The sequence below is a fragment of the Lithobates pipiens genome, unplaced genomic scaffold (genome assembly GCF_037356315.1).
Source record: "Lithobates pipiens isolate NorthernLeopardFrog02 unplaced genomic scaffold, aLitPip1_a1.2 Scaffold_35, whole genome shotgun sequence".
In the NCBI taxonomy this organism is placed as follows: domain Eukaryota; kingdom Metazoa; phylum Chordata; class Amphibia; order Anura; family Ranidae; genus Lithobates; species Lithobates pipiens.
In genome coordinates, this window is record NW_027507811.1 from 18625830 (window position 1) to 18653707 (window position 27878).

The following is a 27878-nucleotide window of genomic DNA, read 5'->3' on the forward strand; positions in this document are numbered from 1 at the left end:
GCGCATGCCCAGAAAGAATTTACACGGCGGAAGGGTGCTTTGCTGTGTCTTGGACTTCCTATTTCTAGTCCCGTCGTACGTGCTGTACACGTCATCATGCAAGCTTTCGACGGACTGTTTGTGTATCCGTGTGTGGTCAAGTCCGTTCAGTGGAAAGTACGACGGACTAAGTACGCCATACAGTCTGCTCGTGTGTACGCGGCATAACGAACTTACGAACGGACGGACTTAGTCCGTTCGTTCTGAAAGACTGTCGGAACTCCGCCGAAAGTCGGTCGGACCTAGTCTGACAGAAAGTCCGGTCGTGTGGAAGCAGCATTACCCATCAGACCACCAGTGGACGGAACATTCTTTCCAATGAGTAACAATTTAAGAAAGTCCATTTTCAGTGACCACCTGTGTAAGAAGATCCTTCATTTTCTACCTATGTAAGTGTAGCACCGACCCTTGAAGAATGTTTTTCTCAAGTTAAGGTTGCACCTGAACTGCAGTTTGGTTTGGGTAAAACTGTTTAAATTTGGACCTCAGCATCAGTCTGACTGGACTGTGGGATGTTCAGCCTGGCCACAGGGGGCACTGTCCCTTCTGGCATGCATGGAACTACAGTCTAGTTGGGTGCTTTAAGTTTACTCTCTCTTGGAGTCTGCCCAGTGGGAGTGGCACTCTTGCTCTGCTTACTGGGAGAGGGTACTTAAAGTGGTTGTAAACCCTTACAAACCACTTTTACCTACAGGTAAGCCTAGATTAAGGCTTACCTGTAGGTCCAAGAAATATCTCCTAAACCTATATAGTTTAGGAGATATTTGCCCAAAAACAGGCACCGCTGTCTACGGCGCAGGCGCACTGAGCGTGGCATTCTCAATGACGGAGCTGCTGCGCGTGTCGGCTCCCGTGCGCATGCGCGGGAGTGACGTCATCGCGGCTTCGCCGAATAACAGCGGCGGAGCTGCGAGACCCCACCAAGAAGATGGCTGCGGCGGACTACGGGGGCCAGCGGCGACTTCGTTGGCTCCTGTGTCAGGTAAGTGACACATAATGGACTACTATGCGATGCATAGTAGTCCATTATGCTTTGCCTTTGCAGGGAATGAAAGAGGAAGTAAACTCATCAGGGTTTACTTCCTCTTTAAGATTCAGATGTCACGTGATTCGGGGGTTCCGGTCCAGAAGGATGTGCTGACTTGATGGTCCTGGTCCTCCTGACCAGCCCCCAGGAAGGCTATGGCCTGGGCTGCGGATCCACCGGAATTGCTGTCTCGGGGCTGGCTAGCACAACACAAAGACAAACTGAGCTTCAGTTTTTTATTTTATTTTATTGTCAATGTATTTCTACAATTGCTTTTTTCTTATCATGTATTGATAAAATTGTTCTTGTATTGTCACATTTGCTAGTTTGTTACCCACAGATTGGACAATTTATACGGCTAGCTATGCAACACTTGGCTTATCCGCCCCCCTTGCAGAATCTGTGGCTCAAGAAATTAAATTGTATCCCAGGTATGCTTATATCTTTGTGTACCCTTGTAACCTATTAGGAGTGGCTACCACTCTCCATGTTATATTTATATTAATTGTGTAAAATGAAAAAAAAAAAAAGTAGGAATGAGGATACTAAAATGTGCGGAGCAGAAACTGTAGCAAGAACATCCCACCATTGGAGTCTCCAAAAAACACAAGGAGTGAAGAAGACCCGGCCCATCCATCTCCACCTATAAACTGAATACCACTTTATCAAAAATGCACCTTTTTGTAAAATAAATATTTCCTTCCTATAGTCGTGGTCTGGATTAATGAGTTCCGCTGGTAAAAATGATCATTTGTCAAAAGAATTAGCAGGTGCATTTCCGCTGATGTCTAATTAGACTTCTTTTATCTGTAAAACTTTTTCCACACTCTGAATGGAATTGAGGACGGTGTGCAATGTGTGTTCTCTGATGTGTAACAAGTGTTTCTTTCTGAGTGAAAGATTTCCCGCATTCAGTACACGAATAAGGACGCTCGCCCGTGTGAATTCTCTGGTGCTTTGCAAGGTTCCCTTTCTGAGTGAAACATTTACCACACTCTGAACATGGATAAGGACGCTCACCCGTGTGACTTCTCTGATGTTTAACAAGGACTCCTTTTTGAGTGAAAGATTTCCCACACTCGGAACATGAATAAGGACACTCACCCGTGTGAACTGTCTGGTGCTTGACAAGGTCTCCTTTAGAAGTGAATGTTTTCCCGCACTCTGTACAGGAATGCTCACACGTGTGAAGTCTCTGGTGCGCAAGAAGGTCTCCTTTATAAACAAAACATTTCCTGCACTCTGAACATGAAAAAGGACGCTCACCCGCGTGCATTCTCTGGTGTGTATCGAGACCTCCTTTTTGAGTGAAAGATTTCCCGCACTCTGAACATGTATAAGGACGCTCACCCGTGTGAACTGTCTGGTGTTTAACAAGGTCTCCTTTAGAAGTGAAAGGTTTCCCACACTCTGTACATGAATGCTCACCCGTGTGAATTTTCTGGTGTTTAACAAGGTCTCCTTTATAAGTGAAAGATTTCCCGCACTCTGAACATGAATATGGACGCTCACCCGTGTGAATTCTCTGGTGTGTTTCAAGACCACCTTTTTTAGTAAAAGATTTCCCGCACTCTGAACACGAATAAGGACGCTCACCCGTGTGGATTCTCTGATGACTGACAAGATTATCTTTCTTTATGAAAGATTTCCCACACTCTGAACATAAATAAGGACACTCAGCCTTGTGAATTCTCTGATGTTTAACAAAGTCTCCTTTAAAAGCAAAGCTTTTCCCGCACTCTGAACATGAATAAGGAAGCACACCCATGTGAATTCTCTGGTGTAAAAGAAGGATATTGTTTTCAGTGAAAGACGCCCCGCACTCTGAACATGAGAATAGATTGTCACCTCGGTGATCTCCTTCATGGGGTGAGGAAGGTTTCTTGGTATTAGAAGGATCTGTTGTGTGAGATTTTAAATAGATATATGCAATCATAGTATGTGATTGATGAGAAGATTCCCCCTGATCAGAGGGATCCATTGATGTCTCCGGACAGGAAGGTCTGTGATGTATATTTTGTGTATTTGGATTTCCTCCTGGAGGATCCTGTGTGATGACATTATCTTCTGACTTACAATCAGCAGATAATAGAAGACGTCTCTCCGAGGAATTCCTGACATCACATCCATCTGTTGGAAAGAAGTAAAAAAATAGAATAAATCTTAGTAGATGACAAATAAGTGGAGTTTTGGCTCCTCCTCCCCATCGGTGGAATAAGTGGAAAAGCCGATCTCACAGCTGGGCTCCTGTTCTCCCTCCAAAATCAGTCAGAAAAACATTCATACTGGAGTCTTTATATAGTCTGCAAATACTTTAATACTAAGGTTTCATTAGTCGAAACGCGTTAGTGGTTTGTTACTACACTGGATTGCCTACATTTACCTGGATTTTAAATTATAAGCAATTTGCAGATCATATATAGACTCCGGCATGAATGCTTCTCTGAAAATGTAAGCAATAAAAAGTCCCATTGGACTGTCATTCAACAGTTTAATATAGCTCTGGCATTGACCTGGTTATGATTGTTACCTCAAAAAAAAAAAAAAAAAGAGTTAATAGAACAAAACAACTATGACACACTTGGAAACATTTCTTTGTGCATTATTAACAGTTATGGGGAGTAATGGAGATACCACATTATTTTGTGGTAAATTAATGTTATATCAAGGAATGAAGATGGACCTTTCATATGGTGTACAGTATCTCCACCTCTCCATTCCTCAATATAATGTCACGTTCCCAACAAATGAGGAGAAGATACTGTACACCATATGAAAGGTCCATCTCCATTCCTCAATATAACGTCATGTTCCCAACAAATGAGGAGGAGATACTGTACACCATATGAAAGGTCCATCTCCATTCCTCAATATAACGTCATGTTCCCAACAAATGAGGAGGAGATACTGTACACCATATGAAAGGTCCATCTCCATTCCTCAATATAACGTCATGTTTCCAACAAATGAGGAGGAGATACTGTACACCATATGAAAGGTCCATCTCCATTCCTCAATATAACGTCATGTTCCCAACAAATGAGGAGGAGATACTGTACACCATATGAAAGGTCCATCTCCATTCCTCAATATAACGTCATGTTTCCAACAAATGAGGAGGAGATACTGTACACCATATGAAAGGTCCATCTCCATTCCTCAATATAACGTCATGTTCCCAACAAATGAGGAGGAGATACTGTACACCATATGAAAGGTCCATCTCCATTCCTCAATATAACGTCATGTTCCCAACAAATGAGGAGGAGATACTGTACACTAGTGATGGACGAACTTCCGACGGGACGTTTCGCGAACGCGAAATGCGAACGGACCCAAACGTTCGCGAAACCGAACGTTCGCCGCGGGCCCCATTGACTTCAATGGGAGGCGAACTTTGCAAACCTTCATGTCGAATTTGCGGCCACGTGGTAATTATTAGGGGGTAAAACGTAGTCCCACCATCTGGACAATGACATAATACATGTATGAGGTGAATTTGGGATCGATAACTACAAGCATTTTTATTTTATTTGGGAAATTGTTCTAACAATTCAGGACTATGGAGCTAATGAAGGCAATGGAGGAGAGGGAAGGTCAGGGACCAGGGTAGGCAAAGAAGAGGGTGCAGGAGATGATCACCAGCAGCGTGACATACCGGAATGACACATGCACCGTGATAGAGGCATCTGACAGCAGCACCGTAATACAGAGCACTGACAGCAGCACCGTGACATACAGCGCTGACAGCAGCACCGTGACATACAGCGCTGACAGCAGCACCGTGACATACAGCGCTGACAGCAGCACCGTGACATACAGCGCTGACAGCAGCACCGTGACATACAGCGCTGACAGCAGCACCGTGACATACAGCGCTGACAGCAGCACCGTGACATACAGCGCTGACAGCAGCACCGTGACATACAGCGCTGACAGCAGCACCGTGACATACAGCGCTGACAGCAGCACCGTGACATACAGCGCTGACAGCAGCACCGTGACATACAGCGCTGACAGCAGCACCGTGACATACAGCACTGACAGCAGCACCGTAAGCAGCCCCAGGAGGAAGTCAGCACAGCACAGGGATGGTGTGATCCCCTCATAATAAGAACCCCCAGGAGGAAGTCAGCACAGCACAGGGATAGTGTGATCCCTTCATAATAAGAACCCCCAGGAGGAAGTCAGCACAGCACAGGGATATCATAAGCAGCCCCAGTAGAAATATGACACCGCTCAACCTCTTCAAAGAGGAGGGTAGGGGCATATAGTACGGTGTGCTTTTTTGGGTCAAGGAAGTGAGCCAAATGAATTAAGAAGGTCTGTGTGCTTGATTAAAAAAATAGTTTATAGACATATACATGGTCTACTGGTCACATGTGTTGAATTCCTCCGAGATCCATGCCTCATTCATTTTTAGAAATGTGAGGTAGTTAACACTGTGGTGAGCTAGGCGAGTACGCTTATCGGTCACAATCCCCCCTGCTGCGCTGAACGTCCTTTCGGACAGGACACTGGATGAGGGGCAAGCCAACAGTTCGATTGCAAATTGGGCAAGCTCTGGCCAGAGGTCAAGCCTGCCCACCCAGTAGTCTAGGGGTTCATCACTCCTCAGAGCGTCCACATCGGCCGTTAACCCAATGTAGTCGGACACCTGACGGTCTAGGCGTTCCCTGATGCTGGATCCGGATGACACCTGTCGATGGGTCGGCTGAAAGAATGACCTCATATCCGAAGTCACCAACACATCTTCAAACCGGCCTCTTCTTGCAGGCGCTGTTGGATTGGTACCCGCAAATCCTTCTCTGGGAGTGGGAATTGCTCCTCTGCCAGCGCACGCAAAAGCAGAATGCAGCATTTCTCGAAGCAAGGCCTGGAAGTGCTGCATTCTGACAGCCCTCTGCGACGGCGGTAACATTTCCGCCATTTTGTGTTTGTACCGGGGGTCTAAGTACGTTGCCACCCAGTACTGGTCCTTGACCCTCATGCTTTTTATACGGGGGTCCCTATTAAAACACTGGAGCATGAAGGCCCCCATTTGCACTAAAGTGGAAGCGGTGTGGTGGCCTGGCTCCTGCTCATCATCCAGGATAATGTCGTCCTCTTCATTCTCCTCTCCCCATCCTCGCACAACAGGGATCCCAGAAAGGTTTAAAGCATGCTCTTCTTGCTCCTGCTCATCCGCCCCGGCACCATCCTCCTCTGACTCCTCATCAGACTCCTGTTGTTGACTTGTCTCAGATAGAGTAGCCCCCCCTGGGAATTCATCCAGCATTGCGACTTCCTCATCTTCCCGCTCCTGCTCCTCCACAGCCTGATCAATGACACGACGCAATGCACGCTCCAGAAAGAAGGCATAAGGTACCATGTCACTGATGGCGCCATGGCTGCGACTGACCAGTTTGGTGATCTCCTCAAATGGCTGCAGAAGTCTGCATGTGTCGCGCATGAGCAGCCACTGGCGCGGTGAAAAAAAACCCAGCTCCCCAGAACCGTTTCTTTCGCAGAGTTCATACAGGTAGACGTTAACTGCACGTTTCTGCTGGAGCAGCCTATCAAGCATATAGAAGGTTGAGTTCCATCGCGTCGGGCAATCGCAAATAAGACGTCTGACCGGCAGATGGTGTCGCCGCTGAATGTCAGCAAGGCGAGCCATGGCCGTGTAAGATCTTCTGAAATGGGCCGAGATTTTCCTTGCCTGCCGCAAGATGTCCTGGACCCCAGGGTATTTGACAAGGAATCGCTGCACGACCAAGTTTAAGACGTGTGCCATGCACGGCACGTGCGTGATTTTGCCCTGTTTCAATGCGCTAAGCAGATTGGCACCGTTGTCACACACCACTTTACCAACTGTCAAATTGAGCGGTGTTAGCCACTCATCTGCCTGTGAACGCAAAGCTGAAAGGAGTGCCGGGCCAGTGTGGCTCTTTGCTTCCAGGCACAACAGACGCAGCACGGCATGGCAACGTCTCACCTGGCATGTGGAATAGGTTCTGGGGAGCTTGGGCGGTGCAGTGGAAGAGACGCTAGCAGCGGAAAAGGAGGAGGCAGCTGAGGAGGAGAGGGAGGAGGATGGAGTAGGAGGAGGAGAAGAAGAGTCAGGCCTGCATGCAATCCGTGGCGGTAAAACCAAATCTACACGGGTGCCACGGGTTACATGCTTGACGGCCGTCAGAAGGTTCACCCAGTGGGCAGTAAAACTGATATACCTTCCCTGCCCGTGTTTGCTAGACCACGTGTCTGTGGTCAGATGTATCTTGGCACCGACACTGTGTGCCAGAGATACATTCACTTGCCGCTGAACATGGCCATATAGCTCTGGGATGCCCTTCTCTGAGAAATACTTCCTTCCTGGGACCTTCCATTGTGGTGTTCCAATGGCCACAAATTTGCGAAAGGCCTCCGAGTCCACCAGTTTATATGGCAGTAGTTGGCGGGCTATGAGTTCTGACAAGCCAGCCGCCAACCGTTGGGCAAGAGGGTTATCCGGCGTCATCATTTTTTTACGCTCAAACATTAGGCCCACGGAAGCCTGCCTTTTTGCAGAAAAATGTGAGCTTGGCGTGATGGAAGGTGGAGTGGAGGACAATTGTGAGGAGAGAGGAGAAGGAGAAGTAGAAGACGAGGCTGGACGGTGAGAGCCTGCAGTGTGGCTTTGTGTGTTCCGTTGCTCCCACTGGGCTCGGTGATGGCTGCTCATGTGCCTTCTTAAGGCGGTCGTCCCTAGGTGAGTATTGGGCTTACCGCGACTAACGCGTTGACTGCAAAGATTGCAGATGGCAACGCTATTGTCAGCAGCGGACACGTTAAAAAAAGCCCACACTGCGGAGCCATGTGCCGGTGTCCTGGGAGCGCCAGATGTGACCGTACATGGTCGATGACTCGCTCCTGATACATTTGCAGTCTGCTTTGTCCCTGCTGTGCAATGTAAGTCATTGCTGCTTCTCCTCCCTATCTGCTGGTCCATATCTCCCTCTGAACTCCCCTCCTCTTCCTCTCTTGTGGGCACCCACGTGACATCACTAGACACGTCATCATCAACGTCACCTTCCCCACCGCTATAAGTAGAGATCTCGGAGTAGGCAGCAACACCGGGGACCAACCTCCTCCTTGGGCTGATCTGGGTACTGGCGTCAGACTGCTGAGTAGCGCTTGTTGCTACCTCCTCTTCCTGATCCAATACCAAGAGTGGCTGCGCATCAGAAATGTCCTCTTGATATGGATCGGAAAATAATTCCAGTGACTCAAGCGGAAGGTATGTGGTGGTGGTGGTGGTGGTCGTGTTGTTGGTGGTAGTGTCTTTGGGGGTGCACATAGCAGAGAGTGAAGAAGAGGGTGCAGATCGAGAGGATGAGGAGGGTGCAGAAGAGTAAGGCTGAGCGAGCCACTCAACCAAGTCTGGTGCATCCTTTAAAGTAATTGAACGCACCTTCTGCAACTTCCCACTTTGGCTCAAGCCTGTTGCTCCTGCCCTACCCCTACCACCCCTGCGGAAGGGCCTGCCTCTTCCTCTGCCTGTCATTTTTTAAATGACCCTGTGACAAAACTCTTAGTCCCTATACCGATGAAGGACTGCTGCAGTATAGGGCAGCGGTCAGCAGTGGTGCACGTCAACCCTATCTATTGTGGACCGATAGCGGTCCTTACAGAACAGCAGACTGTACCGCACTCAAGCCTATGTACCGTAGCACCCTATACCAAGTTACCAGTCCTTATAAGAACTTTTGTGGACCAAGCAGGTTGTGTATTAGTGTTTAGCAGACTGTACGTCAGTCCCTATACCGCTGAAGGACTGCTGCAGTATAGGGCAGCGGTCAGCAGTGGTGCACGTCAACCCTATCTATTGTGGACCGATAGCGGTCCTTACAGAACAGCAGACTGTACCGCACTCAAGCCTATGTACCGTAGCACCCTATACCAAGTTACCAGTCCTTATAAGAACTTTTGTGGAACAAGCAGGTTGTGTGTTAGTGATTAGCAGACTGTACGTCAGTCCCTATACCGCTGAAGGACTGCTGCAGTATAGGTGAGCGGTCAGCAGTGGTGCACGTCAACCCTATCTATTGTGGACCTATAGCGGTCCTTACAGAACAGCAGACTGTACCGCACTCAAGCCTATGTACCGTAGCACCCTATACCAAGTTACCAGTCCTTATAAGAACTTTTGTGGAACAAGCAGGTTGTGTGTTAGTGATTAGCAGACTGTACGTCAGTCCCTATACCGCTGAAGGACTGCTGCAGTATAGGTGAGCGGTCAGCAGTGGTGCACGTCAACCCTATCTATTGTGGACCGATAGCGGTCCTTACAGAACAGCAGACTGTACCGCACTCAAGCCTATGTACCGTAGCACCCTATACCAAGTTACCAGTCCTTATAAGAACTTTTGTGGACCAAGCAGGTTGTGTATTAGTGTTTAGCAGACTGTACGTCAGTCCCTATACCGCTGAAGGACTGCTGCAGTATAGGGCAGCGGTCAGCAGTGGTGCACGTCAACCCTATCTATTGTGGACCGATAGCGGTCCTTACAGAACAGCAGACTGTACCGCACTCAAGCCTATGTACCGTAGCACCCTATACCAAGTTACCAGTCCTTATAAGAACTTTTGTGGAACAAGCAGGTTGTGTGTTAGTGATTAGCAGACTGTACGTCAGTCCCTATACCGCTGAAGGACTGCTGCAGTATAGGTGAGCGGTCAGCAGTGGTGCACGTCAACCCTATCTATTGTGGACCTATAGCGGTCCTTACAGAACAGCAGACTGTACCGCACTCAAGCCTATGTACCGTAGCACCCTATACCAAGTTACCAGTCCTTATAAGAACTTTTGTGGACCAAGCAGGTTGTGTATTAGTGTTTAGCAGACTGTACGTCAGTCCCTATACCGCTGAAGGACTGCTGCAGTATAGGGCAGCGGTCAGCAGTGGTGCACGTCAACCCTATCTATTGTGGACCGATAGCGGTCCTTACAGAACAGCAGACTGTACCGCACTCAAGCCTATGTACCGTAGCACCCTATACCAAGTTACCAGTCCTTATAAGAACTTTTGTGGAACAAGCAGGTTGTGTGTTAGTGATTAGCAGACTGTACGTCAGTCCCTATACCGCTGAAGGACTGCTGCAGTATAGGTGAGCGGTCAGCAGTGGTGCACGTCAACCCTATCTATTGTGGACCTATAGCGGTCCTTACAGAACAGCAGACTGTACCGCACTCAAGCCTATGTACCGTAGCACCCTATACCAAGTTACCAGTCCTTATAAGAACTTTTGTGGAACAAGTGAGTTGTGAATGTTTAGCAGACTGCAGCAGAAGGGCAGCAGTCAAGTATAATATCCTTTCTATATTTGGAAGAAAGAATATTATACATGTACAAGCCTATTACTGTACCACTGATACCAGTCCTGAAAAGAACCTTTGTGGAACTAATAATAACAGCAAGTCTTTAAAATTACCCTCACTGCCTGACAACACTGCTTCCTTCCTGTCCCTATACAAATTGGCAAAAAAAGAGAACGATTAGTGGTTACTGGAACAGCTCTTTTGTGGACCTTGATAGTAACAGCTAATGATGATGATGATGATGATGATGATGAAAGACTAATCTGGCTGTCCCTGTAGCATACACCGTCCTTTCCCTTTCTCTAAACTAACAAAAGACACTCAGGCTGCTGCAAGAATCAGCAGCACAGCAAACCTATCAACACCTAACACCTATACCAGTCCTGAAAAGAACTTTTGTGTACCAAATAGCTAGTGGTTTATCTCTCCCTACTCCACACAGGAACCTGTCCCTATCGTAACAGAAGAAAGAATGTAAAATGGCCACCGGATCGGGTGTATTTATAGGTTAGGGGGAATGTACAAGTGTCCATGTGCTGTCATGTCTCAATTGGCTGTCCTGTATCACATGATAAACGTGTCACCAAAGGTTAAAGTTCTTGTATACATTAAACACGTAAGTCCGCCGCGGCGAACGACGGAAAAAGGCGTTCGAACGTGCGGACCGCGAATGTCGGAAATTCGCCGCGAAACGACCGCCGGGCGAACCGTTCGGCCATCACTACTGTACACCATATGAAAGGTCCATCTCCATTCCTCTATATAACATCATGTTCCCAACAAATGAGGAGGAGATACTGTACATCATATGAAAGGTCCATCTCCATTCCTCAATATAACGTCATGTTCCCAACAAATGAGGAGGAGATACTGTACACCATATGAAAGGTCCATCTCCATTCCTCAATATAACGTCATGTTCCCAACAAATGAGGAGGAGATACTGTACGCCATATGAAAGGTCCATCTCCATTCCTCAATATAACGTCATGTTCCCGACAAATGAGGAGGAGATACTGTACACCATATGAAAGGTCCATCTCCATTCCTCAATAGAACATCATAGTTACATAGTAGGTGAGGTTGAAAAAAGACACAAGTCCATCAAGTCCAGCCTAAGTGTGTAATTTTATGTCAGTATTACATTGTATATCCCTGTATGTTGTGGTCGTTCAGGTGCTTATCTAATATTTTCTTAAAAATCTACAGATGCTATCAGCTAAAAGCACCGCCTGTGGAAGGGAATTCCATATCCTTGCTGCTCTTACAATAAAGAACCCCTACGTAGTTTAAATATTAACCTCTTTTCTTCTAATTTTAATGAGTGGCCATGTGTCTTATTAAACTCCCTTCCACGGAAAAGTTTTATCCCTATTGTGGGGTCACCAGTAGGGGTGAGCCCGATGTTCGAGTCGAACATAAGTTCGACTTGAACATAAGTTCAACTTGAACATCGGGTGTTCGCCGAATAGCGAACAATTTTGGGTGTTCGCGGCAAATTCGAAAACACCCTCTGGGCAAGGGTTGTGGGGATGAGGCCCTTGTACCCAATAACATGGGGACAAGGTGCTTTGGGGGCAACCCCAAAGCACCCTCCTTATGTTGAGGGCATGTGGCCTGGTACAGGGGCGCTCTCTCGTCATCCCATCTTTTCCTGTGGCCCGCCAGGTTGCGTGCTCGGATAAGGGTCTAGTATGGATTTTTGGGGGGACCCCACGCCATTTTTTTACATTTTGGCATGGGGTTCCCTTAAAATCAGGTCTGGCATGGATTTTGAGGGGGACCCCTATGCCATTTTTTTTTTAAAAATGGCGCAGGGTTCCCCTTAATATCCATACCAGACCTGAAGGGGCTGGTATGGAATTTGGGGGGACCCCCATGCAATTTTTTTTTTTCATTTTGGTTTGGGGTTCCCCTTAATATTCATACCAGACCCAAAGGGCGAGGTATGGGTTTTTGGGGGGACCCCCATGCCATTTTTTTCAATAATTTTTATTTGCATTGCCGAGGCCCAACAATTCATTATAGCCGCAAGTAGTTTTAAATGACTTTTTTTCCTTTAGAAATGTCATTTTGTGCACGGGAAAAATGAAACACTTTACAGGCATACTATAGACACCCTCCAGGTATGAAATTTAAAGGAATATTTCACTTTTATTGTTTTACTTTAAGCATTATTAAAATCACTGCTCCCAAAAAAAAAAAAAAAAAAAAGTGACGTTTTAAAAAAAATTTTGCATTGATATACATGTCCCCTGGGGCAGGACCCGGGCACCCAAACCCTTTTTATGAAAATAACTTGCATATTAACCCTTAATTAGCACTTTTGATTTTTCATGTTCATGTCCCATAGACTTTAACGGTATTCACGTGTTCAAAAGAATGTTTTGCCTGTTCGCATGTTCTTTTGCGAACCGAAATGGAGGGTGTTCGGCTCCTAGTCACCAGTACAGTATTTGTAAATTGAAATCATATTCCCTCTCAAGTGTCTCTTCTCCAGAGAGAATAAGTTCAGTGCTCTTAACCTTTCTTCATAACTAATATCCTCCAGACCCTTTATTAGTTTTGTTGCCTTTCTCTGTACTCGCTCCATTTTTTTATTTTTTTTTTAAATTGTAATTTTTATTGAGAGAAATTTTACAGCATACAGAGACATATAGAACTGACAATAGACAATGAATGTCTGAAACACATCATATTGGAGAGACTGGTATAACAACATGGTGACTACAAGTATAAAGTAGCAGTCAAAGAAAAGTAAAACAAAACACAACAAAACAAAACACCAAAGAATAGAAAAATATTACATAAAATAATATTAAAATAAAAAGAAAAACTAAGAGCCATCGTATATTTCGTAATGCAGAGATTGGGGTCATGGACTGGTGCTTCAAAAACATGACGAATATCTGACAAAAGAGGGCATCATACCACTATATATTTCCTCTAGAGAGAAGGTAGGCTTCGAGTGGCCGTTGGGCCATTAGGAAAAGACTTAAAGTACCGACATGATACGAAACATTGGAGAGCGTGAAGGCTAGAGAACACTAAGGGATAGCTAAAGACCGGGAGGCTAGGGGTACTAAGGGCACCAGAGGAAGCCCAAAGGTCGAGGTGTCCCAGGGGGCCCAAATCAGGCCAAACCGGTCAACCCTATCTTCCACCATAGCCGTCCTTGATGGTTTGTATCAGCTGAGCATGGGTTGGGGGCTGAGTAGATAACCAGTTAGAGGGAATAGCTCTTTTAGCAGCAAGCAGAACATAGGAGGCTAATTTATTTGCTGCCTTCAACAACTCCCGGGAAGGGAAGGCCTAGAAGAAGGTGGACAGGATCCAATGGGATGGGGGAGTCGAAAGCCTGCTGGAGCATGTGAGTTACCATGGACCAGAAAGGAACAATTAGAGCACATTGCCAGAAGATATGATAATGTGTTCCCTTGGTTTTTCCACACCTCCAACACATGGGAGAGAGAGAGGGGTCATATCGATGAATAACCTCGGGGGTCCTGTACTAGAACAGTAGGACCTTATATGCTGTCTCTCTCTGTGCCACGCATCTTGAAATTTTAGAGGTTGAGGACCAGATTCTGGACCATTGTGGGAGAGTGATTTGTTGATGAGTGAGCTGCGACCATTTGTCCATGTAGGAGTGGGATAGGGCAGTGAGAGAGGACCTCTGCTGAAGTATATGGTAAATACTAGAAATAAGCTTTGCCTGGTAGGGGCCTTGGGAGCAGAGCAGCTCAAAAGGCATCGGTGTGGTGAGGGAGAGAGAGGGGGAAAGAGTTGAAAAGTAGCGAGTTATCTGGAGGTACGAATACCGCATGTGGTGCGGGAGTTGTCTGTCAGATTGAAGGGCCGAAAAGGGTTTAAGTTTAAGTGTGACAGGGTGAACGAAGTGGCGGAGTTGGAATAGTCCCTCTTTAACCCAGGGAAACATACGAACATGCGAAAGACTGTCAGGGACTAAGGGGTTAAAGAGCACATTAGGGGGGGGGCAGGGTGAGGAAAATGCAAATTTGGAAGAGCAGGAATGCCACAGTCTGAGTGTGAACAACATGGGACCCAGGCAGAGATCCAGTAGCCTGGGGCCCCCCATTGTCCCCGGCAACCACGCCAAGGAGCAAGGATGGGTGGGATATAGGGAACCCATCTCAATCTCCGTCCAGCGATTCTGAGGTCTCAAGCAAGACCAAGACCCTATCGGGCGCAGATGAGACGCCAGATAGTATTTGTAGACGTCTGCGGCACCCATGCCCCCCTGATCCTTGGGGGCAAAAACAACCGAACCGGCCACTCTATGGGCCCTGCCATTCCAAATAAATTTCAAGAACCAGCGCTTAAGTAATTTGATCTGTGACATCGGGATGGGGACAGGCAAGGTTTCAAAATAATATAACAGTTTTGGCATGATTGACATTTTTAGCACATTAATTCAGCCTATCCAGGACAAAGGGAGGGAGGTCCATCGGGATAGCATACCGTTGATGGACTTAAACAATGGGATTTAATTGGTTGAGTAAAGGGAGGAGTAGGATGTCGTTAGCTGAACCCCAAGATATTTGAGGGATGATGTGCACCATCGGTATGGGAATGTAGTTTGCAGACGCAAAAGTTCCTCCAGGGGGAATATGGAGGGCCTCTGTCTTTGCCGTGTTGACCTTATAGCCTGATAGGGAACTAAATTGAGTGAGTAGGGCATGCAGGGAGGGGAGGGAAGTGTGAGGACTGGTCAGAGTAAGGAGGACGTCATCTGCAAATAAGGATAATTTATACTCCCTTTGCCGCATGGGTAGCCCCTTAATATCGGGGTGAGATCTGATAGCCTCTGCCAGGGGATCTAGGCAGAGTATGAAGAGGAGCGGGGAGAGAGGGCAACCCTGTCTAGTCCCATTTGTCATAGGGAATGAATAGGAAGTGAAGGACACTAGTCGGACCTGGGAAGAGGGATTGGAGTATAAGGATTGCAGTGTGGAGAAAAAGGGTCCCCTTAAGCCAAATCTAGTGAGGGTTGCGAACATGTAGGGCCAGCTTAACCTGTCAAATGCCTTTTGGGCATCCAGGCTGAAAATCAGGGCGGGGCGTCGGACAATGTTCAACATGTCAATTAGGTCTATAGTTCGCCGGGTGTTATCTCCCGCATGTCTGGTAGGAACGAAGCCCACCTGGTCTCTGTTTATGAGCTTCGTCAGGAATTGGGAAAAATGAAATCAAAATGACTGGAGGTTGGGACTTTAAATGAAGCAGGCAGGTGTAAAACATTTACATTTATTGGAAAATCAATGGTAAGTTGCATGAGGGTAGTCATGAGTACATCAAGAAGACCAATATATTCCATTCAATGGATAAACATACAGCAATAACAATTGACCCCAAAAATACAAATCACATATTACAAGTGATCATTAGGTAAGTAAAACATATGGTTGGCATAAAACATGGCATATAGTAGCTCTATGCATTTCGTGGATTCATCCACTCTTCAGGAGCATGCACGTGGAAAACTGAATGCTGTAGTATAATAACAAATAATATCTGTAAGGTCTGGCCCTGTCACGGGAAATAGAGGTTGAAATAAAGTAATTAGAAGTAATATTGGCTAGGATAAACCCCCCCAAAAACCACTCTCAAAAGTACTTACATTGTCTGTATCTATGCAGTAGCAATGTGCCAAAATGAATCAGAATAACCCCATATGGGTATCACTGATGGGAGCTGAGGTGGTTAAGGCAGATCAGGACTGGACAAAGATGGTTTCCAAGAAAGGAAATTCCAAAGATTAATAAGGGTCAGCAGTGACCAAAGGTGCTAAAAGTGAAAGAAGGATTGTAAAATAAATTGGAGGGTCATATTATGTGATACAAAAGGTAATCTGTCCTAAACTTGGTAAAGGATAGGATAATGAGATGCTAATGAGATATTATTTGTTATTATACTACAGCATTCAGTTTTCCACGTGCATGCTCCTGAAGAGTGGATGAATCCACGAAATGCATAGAGCTACTATATGCCATGTTTTATGCCAACCATATGTTTTACTTACCTAATGATCACTTGTAATATGTGATTTGTATTTTTGTGGTCAATTGTTATTGCTGTATGTTTATCCATTGAATGGAATATATTGGTCTTCTTGATGTACTCATGACTACCCTCATGCAACTTACCATTGATTTTCCAATAAATGTAAATGTTTTACACCTGCCTGCTTCATTTAAAGTCCCAACCTCCAGTCATTTTGATTTCTTTATTCAAATAGGGATGGAGGCAACTGACCTTACCCGGTCACCGCCTCATTTAAAGTCCCAATGTTCTCTTTTTCTTCCAAATTGGGAAAAATGGTTGGCAAGGATTTTTGTAAATAATTTGTAGTCCGAATTTAAAAGGGCTATAGGCCTTTAGTTGTCTGGTAGGGTCGGGTCCTTGTCCTGTTTAGGTATGACCGTGATGTAGGAGTGGAGAAAGTGTTGGTGGGGGGACTTACCTAGCAGTAGCGAGTTATACAAGGTCACTAGGTGAGGTGACAGAGTGGGGAGGAAGTGTTTGTAGTAGGAGTATGGGAGGCCATCTGGACCCGGTGCTTTGTGGGAGGGGAGAGACTTAACGGTGTTATTCACTTCATCCTCTGTAACGGGCACGTTTAGTGTTTGCAAATCTGAATCTGACAACTGGGGGAGCTTCAGGCCTGACATGAACTCCTCAAAAGCAGCCACATCAAATGTAGGATGGTGTGTGGGGGTTAGGCAATTATAGAGTGTATTATAGAATTCGCCAAACACCTGGGTCATTGTCTGGGGGCAGAAAGTGGGGGACCCATCAGGGAGTTTGATGTGGTCTGGGAAGGCGTGATAGGGCCTCGAGTTAAGTCTAGAAACCAGCATCCTGTGGGGCTTATTCGAGTACTCATAGAACTTTTGCTTAGCCCACAGGATTGATTTGTCTATGTGAGACATGTCTAGGGATTTTATACGGTTCCTCAGGCCAGTGACCGTGCGCAGCCGATCCACCATGGGGGAGCGCAACAGAGCTCTTTCTGCTCTGATGGGTCTCTAGCAGCAAATAAGATTTCAAGAGAGCCGCATCTTTTCTCCTTCGAGAGCCGAGGGCAATACATTGCCCCTGGAAAAAGGCCTTGTGGGCCTCCCAGAGGGTGGATGGGCTGGGCACGTATCCTTTGTTCAGGAGAAAATAATCAGTCAGGGCCGCCTCGAGTTTAGCATTGGTTTCGGGGTGCTTGAGCAGGGACTTGTTGAGCCTCCAGTGACATTTCCTGGGGAAAGCAGCAGAGAGGCATAAATCTAGAGTCAAGGGGGCATGGTCTGACCAGGTTATCGCACCCAGGTCAGACGACATTGCGTGAGATATCAAGGGGGCAGTAATAAAAAAATAATACAGTCGAGAGAACAACTTGTGAGGAGGGGAGTAAAATGAATATTGCCTACCTGAGGGATGTTTGAGCCGCCATGCGTCAAACAGATGATGTGTACGAATAAGTTTCCTAAAGGAGGTAGCCAGGGTGTGTGTGGCCGGGGGTGGAGTGGCATTGAATAGAGATTGCCTGTCCCGGGCGGGAGAGAGCAAAGCATTAAAGTCCCCCCCCTAGAACTGTAAAGGGGGAAGAAAGCTTATGCAGACGCTCCAAGGCATCCGTGAGAAACTTTACCTGACCTGAATTAGGGGCGTAGACGTTCATGATCGTCATAGGGTTAGAGAGATATGATCCCTGCAATATAATATAAAGACCATGAGGATCCACGTGAGATGACCTAACCTGGAGAGGACATGGAGTTTCTTATTAAAATTGCTACTCCAGCTTTACCCGAGGGATCCGATGCCACATAGGATACCGGAAAATGTTTAGATGCAAATCTAAAGGAGCCCCTGGCACGGAAAGTCCGTCTCTTGGACTAAAATCACATCCGCGCCGGAGGCCCTAAACTCCCTCAAGGCCAGCCATCTCTTCCTGACGGAGTTCAGGCCCTTTACATTATAGGAGACCAGTTTCAAAGCCATGTCGCGTCGGGGCAGTCAGGCCAGTGAACAAGCAGGTCAAAGAGCCGAGGCCCAGACACAACACGGCTCAAGAGGGGGTCAGTTGGGGGGCCCTAACCTGTCTATCAGCACATTATAATTAAAACAGATAATGCTAACAATAAAGTTATTTGCAACATGGAAAGAAACACCTAAGGACAAATGTAGATATAGAATGTACATAACAGTTACCGGTAGATGCATTAGAGAAGAAACCCCAATAAAATCAAGATCAAAAATAAAAAATAAAAACCAAAACGCCTAAAAATAAATAAAACAATAATATAAAAAAAAGGAGACCCATATCAGTCCCCCAAAAAAGGAATATGCGTGATGGCCCAAAAAGGGGGCCACTGAATAGATTGATGCAGAGCAACCATAAGGCCGGCACGGCCTAAAAAAACAAAACAAAAAGGTCAGCAAGAAAAAACATGAGAGAGTCAAACCCCTCAGGGGTCCGCTGCGAGGAATCCTCCGCCATAAATGAACTCACATAGTCCTCCGGGTCCCCCTGTGTAACCGAGGCCCGGGGATGAGGGCCTAGTTAGGAAGTGATCCATATTGGAGGAGGGCCGCGGGGGACGATACGCCGATCGCTGATCCTCAATTTTTCCCATGAAGTGCCTGGGAGGGATGAGGAGATTCGGAGGCTTACCCCTGGATCGATCTGTGCCAGCGTTAGCGTTGCAGGGGCCGCGGATCGCTGGACGGGACCGGAGCTCACGGATTACAAGTCCGCCATCTTGGAAAGCCGCGCATGCCGCCGTACTCGCTCCATTTACAGAACATCCTTCCTGAGGACTGGTGCCCAGACCTTGACAGCATACTCCAGGTGCGGCTGGACCAGAGTCTTGTTTAGTGGGAGAATTACCACTTCCTCTTTTGAGTTAAAGTGGTTGTATAGGTTTGTTTTTAAAAAAAATAACAAACATGTTATACTTACCTCCACTGTACAGTTCGTTTTGCACAGAGTGGTCCCAATCCTGCTGTTCTGGGGTCCCACAACGGCTGTCTCGGCTCCTCCCCGCAATAGATAACCCCTAAGGGAAGCTCTCTCCTAAGGGGGTTACCTTGCGGGTGCGCTCCCGTCTCATACACTTTGCGTCCATAGACAGAGTGTATGTCTCAGTTCCGCCCCCCAGGCAGCCGCGTCATTTTGATTGACAGCAGCATGAGCCAATGGCTGCGCTGCTATCAATCTATCCAATGAAGAGCCGAGAAGACCAGGCCAAGAAGACCTGAGAAGCCAGCGCGTTCTCGACGTGGGACTTTCGAGGGCTCAGGTAAGTAAACTGGGGGGCCTGTAACCATCAGATTTTTTTCCCCTTAAAGTGGTTGTAAACCCTTACAAACCACTTGGATCTACGGGTAAGCCAAGATTAAGGCTTACCTGTAGGTTCAAGAAATATCTTCTAAACCTACATGGTTTAGGAGATATTTGCCGATAGACAGGCACTGCTGTCTACGGCGCAAGCGACGTTGACAGCAGCGAGTAGGCGCACTGAGCGCGCTGCAGTTATTGGCGATATGCTGCGAGTGGCGGCTCCGGTGCGCATGCGCGGGAGTGAAGTCATTGCGGCTCCGACGAATGACAGCGCCGGAGCAGTGAGACCCACCAAGAAGATGGAGGCTCCGTACACAAGGGGACAGCGGTGACTTCGCTGGCTCCTGTGTCAGGTAAGTGACACATAATGGACTACTATGCGATGCATAGTAGTACATTATACTTTACCTTTGCAGGGAATCAAAGAGGAAGTAAACCAATCAGGGTTTACTTCCTCTTTAATGCATAGGATGCATTAAGGTGAAAAAACGGAAGGTTTACAACCCCCTTTAATCCCCTTTTTAATGCATGCCAATATTCTGTTTGCTTTGTTAGCACTGCATGCCATTGCTGAGCCTATCACCTACAAGGACCTCCAGGTCCTTCTCCATTTTTGATTCCCCCCAGTTGTTCTCCCCCCCAGTGTATAGATTGCATTCATATTTTTGCCAGCCAAATGCATTATTTTACATTTTTCCACATTAAACATCATTTGCCAGTAGTAGTTGTAGTTGTCCACTCCATACATTTGTTCAGATCTTTTTGCAAGGTTTCCACATCCTGCGGAGAAGTTATTGCCCTGCTTAGCTTAGTATCGTCCACAAATACAGAGATTGAACTGTTTAACCCATCCAGGTCGTTTATGAATAAATTAAATAGGATTGGTCCCAGGACAAAACTCCGGGGGACCCCACTTTCCACCCCTGACTATTCCAAGTACTCCCCATTTATCACCACCCTCTGAACTCGCCCTTGTAGCTAGTTTTCCATCCATGTACTCACCCTATGGTCCATGCCAACTGACCTTACTTTGTACAGTAAATGTTTATGGGGAGCTGTGTCAAATCCTTTTTCAAAATCCAGATACACCACGTCTACGGGCCTTCCTTTATCTAGATGGCAGCTCACCTTTTCATAGAATGCTAATAGATTGGTTTGGCAGGAACGATTCTTCATGAATCCATGCTGATTACTGCTAATGATCAGTTTTCATTACTAAAATCTTGTATATCCGGTTCCCGACCAGCGCGCGCCGATGTACGTCGGCAGAATGGCACGGGCAGGCATATACGTCCAATCATCAATGCCGCCCTGCCATCGTGAGCGTGCCGCCGATCGGGACCCCCGTGAGTCTGGTCGCGGGTCCTGCGGACTCGATCGCCGCGGGCATACCCGCCATCGTCTCACGGGACGGCTGAATGGAGGAAATGCCGTGTAAACAGCATTTCTCCATTCTGCCTAGCAACTAGTGACGCTGATCTCTGCTCCATGTGATTGGAGCAGAGATCAGTGTTCACTAAATGAAAGCCCAACCCCCCCATAGTTAGTAACACACCCCTAGGAACACTTAACCCCTACACTGCCACCCACTGGTTAACCCCTTCACTGCCAGTGGCATTGACACAGGAATCACTGCATTTATATAGCAGTGATTATTGTATAAATGACAATAGTCCCAAAAATGTGTCAAAAATATCCGATGTGTCCGCCACAATGTCGCAGTCACAATCAAAATAGCTGATCGCCGCCATTACTAGTAAAAAAAATAATAAAAAATGATTAATAAAAATGCCATAAAACTATACCTATTTTGTAAACGCTATAACTTTTGCGCAAACCAATCAATAATCGCTTATTGTGGTTTTTTTTACCAAAAATATGTAGAAGAATACGTATTGGCCTAAACTGAGGGAAAAAAAATGTGTTTTTTTCAAAATTGTCGCTCTATTTTTGTTTATAGCGCAAAAAATAAAAACCGCAGAGGTGACCAAATACCACCAAAAGAAAGCTCTATTTGTGGGAAAAAAAGGACGTCAATTTTGTTTAGGATCCACGTCGCACGACCGCGCAATTGTCAGTTAAAGCGACGCAGTGCCGAATCGCAAAAAGTGGTCTGGTCTTTGACCAGCAAAATGGTCCGGTCTGTAAGTGGTTAAAGTCCCTTATCATCCCCTCCAAGAGCTTGCATACTATTGATGTTAGGCTAACTGGTCTGTAATTCCCAGGGTAAACAAGTGGCAGCTCCTCTGCCACTTGTTTACCTAACTAATCTCCCTTTGCCTTTCTGGTGTGGCTCGAGTTGCCGGTAGTATTTCTGAGAATACTACCTTGGGGGTCCTTTTCATATTCCCAACAAATGAGGAGGAGATATTGGACACCATATGAAAAGTCTTTAGAGCCGCCAATCTCGTTTACAGAGCAGACAGTTCGGTGCTCCCCCCCCCCCACTGGCGCCCCACCACCCCTCCGTACTTCTGGGGCTCTCCTAATTTACTGGGAGCCCAGGAACACATCTACCAGCTTCAGGGTGGAAAGCAGTGTGGGAATGAGGCGAATTCATGCCTCAATCTCACCTAAACAACAAAAATAAAAACAGAAAAATGATCATGTCTCAGACCCACCATTTACTGACTCGTATAACCACGGGACACATCTATCCAAGCCGATCTGTGCTCGGGTAGATGGTGTGCAAGGCAAGAGAGATATTGGGGTCTATTAGACCTCTAATGTCCTCAAAAAGAGTACATGTCCCTTGCCCAATGCTTTCACATGAGAGTTTATTAACCCCTTGAAATAGCAATCAAGTGAAAATAAAGAAAATAATTTAAATTATAATAAATTGTGTTTAAAATTTTTTTTTAAAAAGCTTTAACCCCCTGCCCCGCATGCATGTGGCCACAATCACAACACACGTGTGACTTATCACCAGGAATCTCAGGGGGAGAGCAATAATTATAGCACAAGAACTCCTGTTTAACTCAAATCAACACTGATGAGCTGCAAAGGCTTTTAAATCATCACATATGAAGATTTTTGGATATTGTAATTTTTTTTGAGATACCACGGGCACAAGCAATTTTAGGACTTGATATGTTTGGTATCTATTTATTCAACATCATCTTTTATATTTTACAAAAAAAAAGGGTATTATATTGTGTGCGTTTGCAGTGAAATTAATTTTATTACATTTTTTCCTGAAACTTTGCGTTTTAATAAACAGTTGCGCAAATATCATGTGACATAAAAATTTGCAACTATCATCTTTTTTTATTATACAGCGCCTCTGCTTTCAGAAAATATATAATGCTCTGGGGGTTTAAGAAATGTCATTGCCAACAAATGAATATTTTTACCTGTGTGAGCAAAATGAAAAAATTTGCTCCAGAGACTGTGAACTATTTCTTCCATAGTACCTATACTTACTTGTGTCAGTAGATAGAGACACATCTTTCCGTTCACTTTTCATGATAATCCCAACCTCTTCTGTGGATGGCTGATCACCCCCCACATACATCTCTACTTCTTCTTTAAACTCAGCTTTTATTTTAATCCGTTCTTCACCCTAAACCCCAAAATAATAGAACACTTCTACTAAAGCTGAACTTCAGACAGAAATACAAGACACAAATTACAGCAGTTCTGTAATTATCAATATATAGTTACATAGTAGGTATGGTCGAAAAAAGACACAAGTCCAACCTATGTGTGTGATTATATGTCAGTATTACTTTGTATATCCCTGTATGTTGCCGTCGTTCAGGTGCTTATCTAATAGTTTCTTGAAACGATCGATGCCCCCGGCTGAGACCACCGCCTGTGGAAGGGAATTCCACATCCTTGCTGCTCTTACAGTAAAGAACCCTCTGTGTAGTTTAAGGTTGAACCTCTTCTAATTTTAATACGTGGCCACGTGTTTCGTTAAACTCCCTTCCGCGAAAAAGTTTTATCCCTATTGTGGGGTCACAGTACGGTATTTGTATATTGAAATCATATCTCCTCTCAAGCGTCGCTTCTCCAGAGAGAATAAGTTCAGTGCTCGCAACCTTTCCTCATAACTAATATGCTCCAGACCCATTATTAGCTTTGTTGCCCTTCTTTGTACTCGCTCCCTTTCCAGTACATCATGCCAAATCATGCCGCCTTAGCCTCCGCAACATTTCCAGAATACGCCCCTTTTTAACTAATGACACCACCAAGCTTCTAATTCACTCCCTGGTCATCTCTCGCCTCGACTACTGCAACTCCCTCCTCGTTGGATTACCTTTACATAGGCTATCCCCCCTCCAGTCCATAATGAATGCCGCTGCCAGACTCATCCACCTTACCAGCCATTCAGTGTCCTCCACCCCTCTCTGCCAATCCCTGCACTGGCTTCCACTCACCCAACGAATAAAATTCAAAGTACTAACAATAATTTACAAAGCCATCCATAACTCTGCCCCCAGCTACATCACTGACCTAGTTCCAAAATACCAACCAAACCGCCCTCTTCGGTCATCCCAAGACCTCCTGCTCTCTAGCTCCCTTGTCACCTCCTCCCATGCTCGCCTCCAGGATTTCTCCAGAGCTTCTCCCATCCTTTGGAACTCCCTACCCCAATCTGTCCAACTGTCCCCTAATCTATCCATCTTTAGACGATCCCTGAAAACCCTTCTCTTCAAAGAAGCCTATCCTGCTTCTAACTAACACTGTTTTACTTCCTCCATCAGCTCATCCCCCACAGCTATTACCTCTTGTATCAATTGCCCCTTCCTTTTTAGATTGTAAGCTCTAACGAGCAGGGCCCTCTTATTCCTCTTGTGCCAATTTGTAATGTAAATGTAATGTCTGCCCTCATGTTGTAAAGCGCTGAGAAAACTGTTGGCGCTATATAAAACCTGTATAATAATAATAATGATAATACATCCTTCCTAAAGACTGGTGCCCAGAACTGGACAGCATACTCCCAGTGCAGCCATACCAGAGTCTTGTAGAGCCAGAGGATTATTGTTTTATCTCTGGTATTAATCCCCTTTTTAATTTATGCCAATATTCTGTTTGCTTTGTTAGCAGCAGCTTGGCATTGCATGCCATTGCTGAGCCGATCATCTGCTAGGATCCCCTAGGGTCCTTTTCCATCCTAGATTCCCACAGAGGTTCTCCCCCCAGTGTATAGATTGCATTCATATTTTTGCCATCCAAATGAATTATTTTACATTTTTCTACATTGAACCTCATTTGCCATGTAGTTGCCCACCCCATTTATTTGTTCAGTTCTTTTTGCAAGGTTTTCGAGATCCTGCGGAGAAGTTATTGCCCTGCTTAGCTGAGTATTGTCCGCAAATACAGAGATTATACTGTTTACCCCATCCTCCAGGGTGTATATAAACAGATTAAACAGGATTGGTCCCAGCACAGAACCCTGTGGGACCCCACTACCCACCCCTGGCCATTCCAAGTACTCCCCATTTATCACCACCCTCTGAACTCGTCCTTGTAGCCAGTTTTCAATCCACGTATTCACCCTATGGTCCATGCCAACGGACCTTATTTTGTACAGTAAACGTTTATGGGGAACTGTGTCAAATGCTTTTGTAAAATTCAGATACACCACGTCTACGGGCCTTCCTTTATCTAGATGGCAACTCACCTCCTCATAGACGGTTAATAGATTGGTTTGGCAAGAACGATTCTTCGTGAATCCATGCTGATTACTGGTAATGATACCATTCTCATTACTAAAGTCTTGTATGTAGTCCTTTATCATCCCCTCCAAGAGTTTACATGCTATTGATGTTAGGTTAACTGGTCTGTAATTACCAGGGCTGTATTGTGGGCCCTTTTTAAATATTGGTGCTACATTGGCTTTTCTCCAATCAGCTGGTACAATTCCAGTCAGTAGACTGTCAGTAAAAATTAGGAACAATGGTCTGGCAATTGCTTGACTGAGTTCCCTAAGTACCCTCGGGTGCAAGTCATCTGGTCACTGTGATTTATTAATGTTAAGTTTCCCAAGTCTAATTTTAATTCTGTCCTCTATTAACCATGGAGGTGCTTCCTGTGCTGTGTCATGAGGATAAACACTGCAGTTTTGGTTACTGAAGTCCCTTGATTCCCTCATGAAGACCGAGGAGTTCAATACCTTTGCCATCTCCCTGTCCTTTGTAACCAGATGTCCTTCCTTATTATTTATGGGGCCACTATGTGTCTTTCATGTTCTATCTTAGCCGTCCTTATTGCAATCTTACATTTCTTGTTGCATTCTTTATAAAGTCTGAATGCTGATGATGATCCCTCAACCTTGTATTTTTTGAAGGCCTTCTCCTTTGCTTTTATCATCATCATTGAATGATATAGAATTAAGCAATAAAACATGAGGCTAAGTAGAAGAGTATTATCTCACAAATTCAGAACAGTTTCTGTATTCTATACCCAAAATCCACTGACTTGATCGTGGTGAGAGATGGTGTGTTTTGATTGGCGTACTATCAGTAATCGTAATGCTAAACCAATGTTCCTCCACCTGTTTATGTATTCTTCTGAACCTTTTATTTTAATGAAAAACACTAAAACAAAATACATATATAGGTCTTCATGTCCACCTACCTGATGATGATGAGGGATGGTGTGATCTTCCTGTGTGGAATTCCAGGAATACAGAGGACCCCCCTCCTTCATAGACTGCTGATCCCAAAACATCTCTTCTTTATTCACTTTAACCTCAACTTTGATGTCTTTCAGTTCTTTACCCTAAATCCAAAAAATGATAGCATGGGTTTTGTAAAAGGAAAAAAGAGATGACAGAAGAATGTGATCTCAAAGCATAGACTTCTCCTTCAGTTCTAGTTGTTCTGTCCCATCTACCTGATCATGGTGTGCATAGTTATGATCTTCCCATTTGAAATCCCAGGAATACAGAGGATGGGGACATCTCTCTGGTGGGTTCCCATTACTGGATCCATCTGTAGGAAACACACACACACTGACTGAATACATGGTTTCTATGTATTTATCAGATGGTGGGGGATCACTTTGGACCCTCCGTACTGCTCTCTTCATTACAATAAAGTCTCTTCTTACCCGGTGATGTGAGGGGCAGCTGATTCTCCATCATGAACAGTTTCTGTATTTAGTGTCCAATACTCACCTGTGCTGATATCTAGAGAGGATTTCTCCTCTTTAGTTGTCACCATAATCCCAACTTTCTTTGTATACTCCTGATAACCCATCACAGCCATCACCTCTTTCTCCTCTTTCAACTCAACTTTCATATACATATGTTCTTCATGCTAAACCAAAAAACAGAAAGGAAACTTTTAAAATGTGAGGACCAATAGGGTCAGAGAAGAATATAATCTCATACAGTCTGGGGCTACTTATCTTCCCATCTACCTGATCATGATGAGGAATAGTGTGATCTTCCTGCATGGAATTCTGGGAATACAGAGGCCCTCCCACTCCCATAGACTGCAGAGCTCCACTTATCAACATTTCTTCTTCTTCCTCTTTAATCTCACATTTGATGTCTTTTAGTTCTTCATCCTAAACCCCAAAGATGATAGAATACAAATGTAAAAAGGAGCAATAAATTACATAGAACAATATCATCCCATAGACTAGGATTCTACTTGAGTTCTAGCTGCTTAGTCACATCTACCTGATGATGATGGTGGATGGGGTGATCTTCCTGTGTGGAATCCTGGGAATTCAGAGGACAGGGACATTGCTTTGGGGGGTTCCCATTACTGGATCCATCTGTAGGAAACACACACACTGACTGAATACATTGTTTCTATGTGTTTATCAGATGATGGGGGATCTAGGTGGACCCTCTGCACTGCTCTCTCCTTTAGGCCGGGTTCACACCGCTGCGATGCGGGAACGCAGCGGCGTTTTCCCGCATCGCATGACTCCCGCCGGCAGTTCACACTGCCCTATGCGGACGGCTGGGAGTGTCAATGATATGTTAATGACACCCCCAGATCCGTCCGCAAATCGCAGTGCGATCTGCCGACTCGCACAGGAATCGGATCGCATGGTGTGAACCCCCATGCGATCCGATTCTGTTGCGGACCAAAAAAAGGGTCCCGTGCGAGTTTGCTGCGGGAGCGATGCGAATTCAGCCATACTATCTGTAT

The 27878-nt window shown here is 45.6% G+C and overlaps 1 protein-coding gene across 1 annotated transcript in view; it reads right to left on the reverse strand.

Moving 5' to 3' along the window:
• Positions 1 to 1293: 1293 nt before the first annotated feature.
• LOC143955184 (uncharacterized) overlaps positions 1294 to 27878 on the reverse strand; it is a 230861-nt gene continuing 204276 nt past the window's right edge. Inside the window, exons 28-34 of the mRNA XM_077465275.1 lie at positions 27398 to 27495; positions 27133 to 27282; positions 26888 to 27029; positions 26605 to 26702; positions 26347 to 26490; positions 23185 to 23323; positions 1294 to 3196 (exon numbers count right to left, since the gene is read on the reverse strand). Coding sequence (XP_077321401.1) covers positions 1830 to 3196; positions 23185 to 23323; positions 26347 to 26490; positions 26605 to 26702; positions 26888 to 27029; positions 27133 to 27282; positions 27398 to 27495 — 2138 coding nt within the window. The 3' untranslated portion in view covers positions 1294 to 1829. The remainder of the gene's footprint in view (positions 3197 to 23184; positions 23324 to 26346; positions 26491 to 26604; positions 26703 to 26887; positions 27030 to 27132; positions 27283 to 27397; positions 27496 to 27878) is intronic.